The following is an 8359-nucleotide window of genomic DNA, read 5'->3' on the forward strand; positions in this document are numbered from 1 at the left end:
GCTGTATTGGGAATAACCCTGCTTCCCTACTCCCACCATCGCCCCAAGCCAAAGGGGTGGCGACATCCCCCAGGCCTGATTAGAGTAACTACACAATGATTGCTTGAGGATGGACACCTGACCCAACCTGGGTCAACAGCATCTCCAGGAATTTCTCACAGAAGCTCTTTAGAAAAATTTTTTCCAAAAGAATTGATAAAAAAAACACATGTCTAGGGTTGCTGCTTACCATCTTGCCTAAAAGGTAGTGAGACAACCATTCTGAGAATGAAGCAAGGTATAGACAAACATGGCAAAGAATGGAAAGAGACAGAGACCTAGTGCCATTATTTGGGCCCCTGGATTCAGCTTTTCTTGAAGCCATTACCCCTTAGACTTCCTAAGTAATAAGCCAATAATTATCTTTCTTGGTTTAGCTCCATTTCTATCCCTTACAACCAAAAAATATGGCCTAATTCATGTGCTGCTTTGTTCTCCTCCATATATGCTTTATACATTCTTAAATAAAGGTTGAAAAAAAAGTTTTTTAAAGAAAGGCAATCCTAACTAGTGAGTGTTAAAAAAAAATCAACCACCTGCTTTTAATTAACGGCAAGATCTGCTGAAAGGCTTCCTTAGTGAATTATAATTTCAGATTGAAATTCCCAAGACAGTTAGAGAGGAGCCTGTTAGACCGCAGAAACCAATGGAATCGAGGGATTACTTTAACAGGGCAGTGGTTCAACCAGTTTCAGAGATACCATCCATTATGCAAAACCAAAACCTTTAAAACTTTCTACCGAGCAGCCCTAGCAATCCCTCATTCACCTGAAGTCTGGAGGCCTCTCTCCTGACTCAATTTAAAAGTAAAAATGCTTGGTATGGTTTACAAGAATAAAAATAAAAATAAATAAATCATGTCATGATGGCTAGAGAACTCCCCAGAAAAAAGCCGCCAAACCTCAAGACAGGGAGTTTCGTGGAGTCTTCCTGAACCATCCTGCATTCTCAAAAGCTTTCAGATCTGCAGGAAAACTGAAGGCAAGCATGCCCTTGGCATCCTAAATATCCCTGTACCTATCGGAGCAATCAGCATCAGTTCCTACCATAGGCTCAAGAAAATGTCAGTGGGCCAGCCCAGAGAGCCTAGCCACTTCCCTACCCCATCCCCTTTATGGAGAATTCTGGTTGCACTTACCTCCTGCAATCAGACTCTTCTCCTTCAGCTCAAGTTACAATAGACCAAACTCTGGAATCTGGTTTTGATTATTCTCTGGAGAGCTACTTAAGCGCTACTTCAGGGTTGGAAATCCCTCATTCAGGCATAATCTTGAAATAAAAGACTATATTCAAATGAAAAATGCATTACCGCATTCTCTTTAGGGCCTTCTGTACTGACAGGCAGGATAAAAGGAAAGAATGGAAGGAAAATGAAGAAGAAAACCAAGGGGGAAAAGGAAAAAATGGGAGTAAAAGAGAAAGGAAAGAAGGGGAGAGAAAAATGTATTGTGTCACAAACTGTGTAGGGCACTTTGAATGTCATTTCATTTCATCCTCACGTCATCCCTTCAAAGTAAATACTATGAGCCCATTCTGCAGATAAAGAAATTGAGTCTTGGTGATATCGAGTAATTTGCCCAAGGTCACACAGTGAGGATGCAGTGGATTCAGGCTCAGAGATACAAATACATGTTCCAAAGTATGTCGCTACTACTTGACTAGCTTCCTCCTTCTGAAGAGTCTAATAAAAGTGTTTGTTCTAGAACCAAAATATTTCAGTGGTTGAATGGACCCTATGAAGATAACATAGCCGCATCATCTAAGTAATAGAGAAGGAAGGAAGGAAGGGAGGTAAGGAGGGAGGGAGAGGGAGGAAGATATTAAGGAACCTCACATCCAGTGGAACTAGTATGTGGCAAAGAAAAACCTAGAACCCTAAAAAGCTCTCAGGTCTTACTCCGTCCATGTGACCAGAATCTATTTTATAAGTGCAACTGACCTAAAGGGATCAAATACAGATACTCCTGATGAAGGACTGAACAACTGAGAATTTCCCCTCCTTCAAGAAAATGTTCACTGGGAACAAAAGGGAAATTTATTTGTGAATTGTCTTTTTCTGCTTATATCCAGTTTATATCCAGTTCCTGTTTATATCCAGTTTCCTTTGTTGCTGTTGCAACATATCTCAGAGGGAGTTCCCCCATGCTGTTGCAAAATCAGTTAAGGGGGAAAATATCTAAACTAAAATAGCACAAGTAAGCCACAATTCTGGCAACTGCAGAGGGTGTGGGTATGCCAGGTACTTTCTGAAATGAGTTTAAACCATAGGTCGCTAGCCAGTAGCCAGCTGGCTGTATCCAGCCCACAGATGTGTTTTGCTTGTCCTGCAGTGCTGGCCCACACCACGCCTTTAAGAAATCTCAATCTGTTGCCAACATTAAAAACCAGGCCACTTCACACCAAAACCTGGATTTCCAGTGTCTTTTACCAAGTGGAAGACCTGGCTCCCCTGATGCCACATTTGCACATGGAAAAGGGTAGCTGGAATATAGCAGTAGCTGCTCCTTTGGAAAGAACATCTGTGCCCCAGTTTCTCCCCACCTAGTCTACTTCGCTCATGTATATTATCCACATGAGCCCTGAAGGCATCTGAGTTGGTGACCCTTGGTTGAAAAGGTTAAGCAGATGTAGATTTCAAAGCCAATCATTATTAGGCTTTTCCCAAAAACATCCCCAATGACCGCCTCCAGTCAGTATGAGGACGGCTGTGACAGAAGGCAAAGCATGTGAGACCAAAACTCAGTAGCTGGGTTCATTTGCATTTCTGCTCTAGGATACTCACTTTTTGTTTCGAAAATATATTCACTTTTAGTATTTCATTTATTCTTCCTAACAACCTTGCCAGGAAGGCATTACTCTCAGATAAACGGAAGGCAAGTGATGTTATGTCAGTTATCCATCCGACAAGTAAGTTGCAAAGCCAGGTTTTGAACCCAGTTTTCCCGCAGCTACAAACACTGTGCTTTTGGAATAATGAAAGAACACTTTGGAAAGCCATGAGGCTTGTTTCTACCTCAGAGCCTTTGCACTTGCTGTTCCCTCTGCTTAGAAACCTCTCCACCCAGGTCTTCACGTGGGAGGATCTTACTCTTTCATGACACTTATATCACCTCCACAGAGAGGTTTTCCCTCATCATTTGATGTAAAATAACACATGCACACACATTTGCACACACACACACACACCCCCCGATTACTTTCTAGGCCGCTGCTACTCAAAGAGAGGTCCAGTAATCAGCAGCAACGGCATCACCTTGGAAATCAGAAATGCAGAATCTCAGGCCCCATCCCCGACCTACGGACTCAGAACCTGCACGTTAACACCACCACTCCCCATCCCCGCTCCCCATGTTTTGTGTGCATTTAAAGTTTAAAAAGCACTGCTCTACAGGAGTGCTGCCCGGTGGAAATAAATATAACAGGAGTCACAAGTGTAAATTTTACTTTTCTAGTAGCCACATTACAAGAGTAAGCAGAAAGACTTGTTTGTTTGCTGTCTCCCCTTCTCCCACTCCCACCCCCACTAATACGTCAGTTCCAAGAGAACAGGTGCTTCACCTGTCTTGTTCACCCCTTTACCCCCAGCACCTGAAACAGTACACTGCGCACATATTAAGTATCATTAAATGTTTGCTGAATGAAAGAAGGAAGGAAAAGACCTTGCTAGCACTCTATATACCAGCCCTTTGGACAGATGTGGCTTCAAATGTCAGCTCAACCCCTGGCCAGCTGAGCAACCTCGAGCAAGTTGTTCTACCCTCTGGGAGCCAACTGTAAAGCAGAAATGCTGTTCTTTTGCTCACAGCCTCATCATGCCACCCAGATGTGATAATATGTCTATAAAACACAAACCACCACAATAACAGGCGTTCAGTACACGCCAGCGCCTTATGCTGCCCTCCTTCTTTCTCTCTGGACACCACGTCCGAATGATGCTGTGGACCACTCTCCTCTGCGTAGCACAAGCATGACTACTGAACGCCAGCTATTTCCCTCCAGCCGACAGGATGTGTGTAGTAACTGCTGGCAGTGAAGACAGCTTGAAACCATGGAGGGTCACTTCGCGTCACCCTACAGCTGAATGGTTTCCAAAGCAAAGTGGTCGCAGTCACTGTACAGTCTGTAGTCCACGAGGGAGACCACAGCCCAAGTCATTTCCGTCACTCTAATGAGTTCTGCCGTGGCAGCCACTTGGCCTGCCACAAGGTCCCACCCCTTAGAGGAGTTTAAGGTCTCTGCCCAGTGTGCATGAGCGCACATTGAAAGGCGTATTGTGGCTTTGCCCTTTTAATTTTTTGAGGGGGGGAGGGACGGAGAGTTTAATCTACCCCCACTTATTAATCACTGGCCTGTGTCAACCCACCAAGTGAGGCTTGCTGTGCCACAGCTTTAACGCACCCTAATCCATCAGTCTATCTTGTCCTGCAAATCTGATGCATATGTTCTAATCGCTAATGTGCTTTTAAATCACATTAGATCAACAGCATAGGCGAAAGCAAAACCCGGATTTAGACATGACCGGAGTGACACCAAGGAAATAAAACTGGGGCTGCTTAGTTGAATATGAGGAAACCCTTGCCAGCTCTGCCGAGAGCAGCCCCAATTTCTTCCTTCTCTCCCTCTCATGGAAATCACAACAACCATGATCACCCGCAGAATCAGTAGGCTACTGGGAAGCGCGTCGAAATGAAAAAGAAAAACAAAACAAATAATGGGAAGAGGGGATCAAAACCTTTAATTAACCTGTGAATCTCTATCAGGCAAATAGTAGAGTAAGATTCCAGATAAGGTACAAGGCATATGGGGAGGAAATGTAACCACTTAAGTACAGATGCCACCATTTAAAAGACTGGGACCAGGGAACCAGGAGGAAGGGAGAGGGAGAGAAGAGCCTGAAGAGATGCGGCCAACGGAAATCCCCAAAATGCCCTCAAAAGACGGCTGCCCCTGTTAGGGCTAGAGAGCTATCCTAGGATCCAAAGGGTTTCTGGGAGTCATCTCAACAGCCAGGTTTGGGTGGAAAATGATTCCTGTACGTTAGATAGATTCTCCTCCAGCAACTCCAATCAGCACCACTAATCATAATAAGGATCTACCATGGGTGTGATGCTGGGGCAGGAGATGAGGGATACAGACATATCACATGGTCCTCTTCAGTGAGGATCAAGGGAACCCAGGTCCATCTACATCTCTTAGTCCTATGGGGCACTGAGCCCCAAATACCACAAGTGATGGCTGAGGGTACCACAGATCTTCAACAGCCATGTCCTGACAGCGAGGCAGTTTACATATACCTCCTTTTCCCAGCCGCAGTATAAAAGAACGTAAGAAGACCTGGCATCTTTTATCTTTTCATTCAGAAAATGCTCCAGACCCTACGATGGGACTTCCTGACATGCAGTCCGCCACACACCCTTCGTCAACTTTATTTTAACGCATCCAAATAAAACACCCCCTTCTCCATTTCCAACTGCAGTAAAGCAACCCAAACACGTGTTAGAGAGATTTGATCGTTATGCCTCCCTCTCCCCCAAAGGGCATTTGACACTTCTCACAAGATACAGGGCTTTAAAATTAGAATTGCAAAAAGCCATAGTTACCCTCTTAGGGCCATGGCTGCCTCACAGCAGAAACCAGAACATTCTTACAATCAACAGTTAAACAACTGAAACCTTCCCAGATATCATACCTTTTTTTTTTTGCTGTTGTTGCACTAACACCTTTTTAATTATAATTGCAAACTGGAAGCCATGGCTTGTCATGTTATAAATACTGATTTTCCAGTTAAATTAGGCATTTGCTGTTTTTTATTTTGATAGGAAGGGGCTGTTTGAAGCCTCCTAAAATATCGCAATTAGTTCTCTCTGTTGAAACAGACAAGACATGAACAGTCGCATTTGCTGTTTCGGTTTAATGTGCTGGAATGTTCATCCCCAAGTGTACTTCTCTCAAGCTTTGAAAGCATAAGGCATATTTTTAAAACAGAAAGAAATCAATCACAATACACACATTTATCATATATTTCCAAAGTTAAGTTATTTCTAAAACTTTCCTAGGCTGTAATTTAAACTTAGAAAGCACATCTCTTCAACAAGAAGGCGACTTGTCAGGAAACAATCCTTATTTTACCTATTGGCTCTACTAAGATGATAACATCACTTTAACTGACAAAGCCTGTGTTTCTGGTTGACAATTGCAATTAATTACTGAGATACAACCGAGATGGGGCCAGCCATCCAGATCTGTTTTCCAGAGAAATTAAAAAACAAGAGGAAAGGAGGGGGCGGAGGTACGACGCTGGATTATTAATTTATTTTACCCACACTTAACTTACTACTCCTCTCTTCTCCCTTTCCCTCAACGCTGGCAGACGGTGGAAAAGGAGGGAGATGAACAAACAACTCACTAGATACAAGCTCCAATATGTTGCAAAGGAGGCACAGGTTAGAAAGGGCACAGGTGCAGGGTATGAAAACTCTTAGGGCACCAACTGTCATGTAGGCACGGATACTCCTGATGCAAAATCAACCCAGTGTTCATGCAGCCCAAGAGGGATAGAAAGTTCTGGAGACGGGGGACATCCTGAGTTTTTACTAGAAAGCCCGAACTCGCCAGCATCATCCCTTTAACTGTTCCCTGTTCATTTTGCTCTGAACTGAAAACACTGGATTCCAGCCACGCAAATGCGTCTGAGGGCGATTTTGAGAGATTCCAGGGGATCCCAAAGCCCTCTGGTCAATCTAGCTGTCCTGTCCATTCCTCAGCGTCCCCAGCACAGAAGCGCACCGCCCCGCAAGAGCCTGGGTTAGGAAACACCCCGGGGGCACGAGGGCTGGGGATTCCCAGGCTTGGAACTAGGCAGATTCGGAAAGCAGCTCCCTGGACGAGGAGCCTGAGGCAGGCAGATCAGGGGGACCCCTCTCTCCTCGCCCTAGAATTAAGTGATCCCTGGCTAGCCTCCAGCCCTCTCCGCCGCTCCCCCAGAGCAGCTCCGCCAGGGTGCGCAGAGCCCGCGCGGGGTTAAGACCTCTCGGGACGCTGCCCGGATCCCCAAAGGCCAGGGGAGCGGCAGCTTCCCGTGCTGGTCTCCCCTACGCGCCTATCCCATCCGCCGAGCTCGGGGTCCTACCTGTACCATTCCAGTCCCTTTTCATAGTTCCTGTCGAAGAAGTGCGGCTCTACGCCCACCGCCCGCACGTCCGGGTGCACTCGGATCGCCTCCAGCAGCGCGCGGGTCCCTCCTTTCTTGACCCCGATGATAAGGGCCTGTGGCAGCTTCTTCTCCCCGTAGTCGGGGGTGCTGACGGCGCCGCCCCTCACGCTGCTCCCGTTGGCCGCCCTCCGGCCTGCGAGCTCCTCGTCTGTGGTGCTGGACTCCTGCGCTTCCCTCTCCAGCAGCGCGCTCTGCGCCGTGACCATCTCGCCAGAGGCCAGCGGGGTCCGGAGCCAGGCGTCCCGGGCGCCCCCGCCGCCGCTCGCCAGCCCCCAGCCGTCGGCCCCGGGGGCGGAAGGCTGCTCGGGGGGCTCGGGCGGCTCCCCGCGGCTCGCGCTGTCCGGCGGCGGCGGCGCGGGCGGCTGCGAGGGGGCGCCGAGGCGCACGGGGGGAGGCGGCAGCGAGGGTGGCGGCGGGCTTGGCGGGGGCTCGGCGGCGGCGGCCGGCGGCTCCTGCAGCGCCAGGGGGAATTGCAGGGAGCCCGAGCCGCCCAGGAGGCTGTAGCACAGGTAGGTGACGGACAGGGACAAGGTGCACATGAAAAGCAGCTTGCGCGCCGGCGGGCCCTTAACCGAGGCGCCGGGCGGCGGCGGCGCGGCGAGAGGTGGAGGCGGAGGCGGAGGAAGTGCGGACCACTGGGCCATCGCGGCTCCCGGCTCGCGGCGGCGGCGGCGGCGGCGGCGGCCCCCGGCGCTGCCCGGACATGGTTTCAGCCGCCGCCCCCGCCGCCGCCGCCGCCGCCGCCGCCGCTGCTGCCCAGCCGCCCCGGCTGCATGAAGCGACGCCGCTGCGCCCCCGGCCCTGGCCGCTGTCCCGCTGCGCCGGGGGGGAACCCGGCCGCATGGCCCCCCTCCCCGCTCTCCTCGCGGCGTCCGGGGGGCCCCCCACCACCCCCCTCAGCCTCTGGCAAGGGGCCCGAGGGGGGCGCGCGGACCCGCCGGCTGCACCTTCTCCGTCTGCAGCGCCCCAGCTTCCCTGGCTCCGCCGCGGCTCCCGTTTCAGCTTCTGCCGCCGCCGCCGCGCGCTGTTGCAGCCCAGAGTTCCTTCCCCGCTGCTAACTTTCTGCCGGGAGAGAGGAGAGGCGCGGCAGGGAGGCGGAGGGGGCCG

General features: G+C 49.6%; 1 protein-coding gene across 1 annotated transcript in view; it reads right to left on the reverse strand.

Annotated features, from left to right (window-relative positions):
• HS3ST4 (heparan sulfate-glucosamine 3-sulfotransferase 4) overlaps positions 1-7896 on the reverse strand; it is a gene marked incomplete at both ends in the record, with an annotated part of 396010 nt that extends 388114 nt beyond the window's left edge. The window contains one exon of the mRNA XM_082669884.1: positions 7169-7896. Within this exon, the coding sequence (XP_082526010.1) occupies positions 7169-7896 (728 nt within the window). The remainder of the gene's footprint in view (positions 1-7168) is intronic.
• Positions 7897-8359: the final 463 nt, after the last annotated feature.

The sequence above is a fragment of the Grampus griseus genome, assembly GCF_964374135.1.
Source record: "Grampus griseus genome assembly, chromosome: 14".
NCBI lineage: Eukaryota > Metazoa > Chordata > Mammalia > Artiodactyla > Delphinidae > Grampus > Grampus griseus.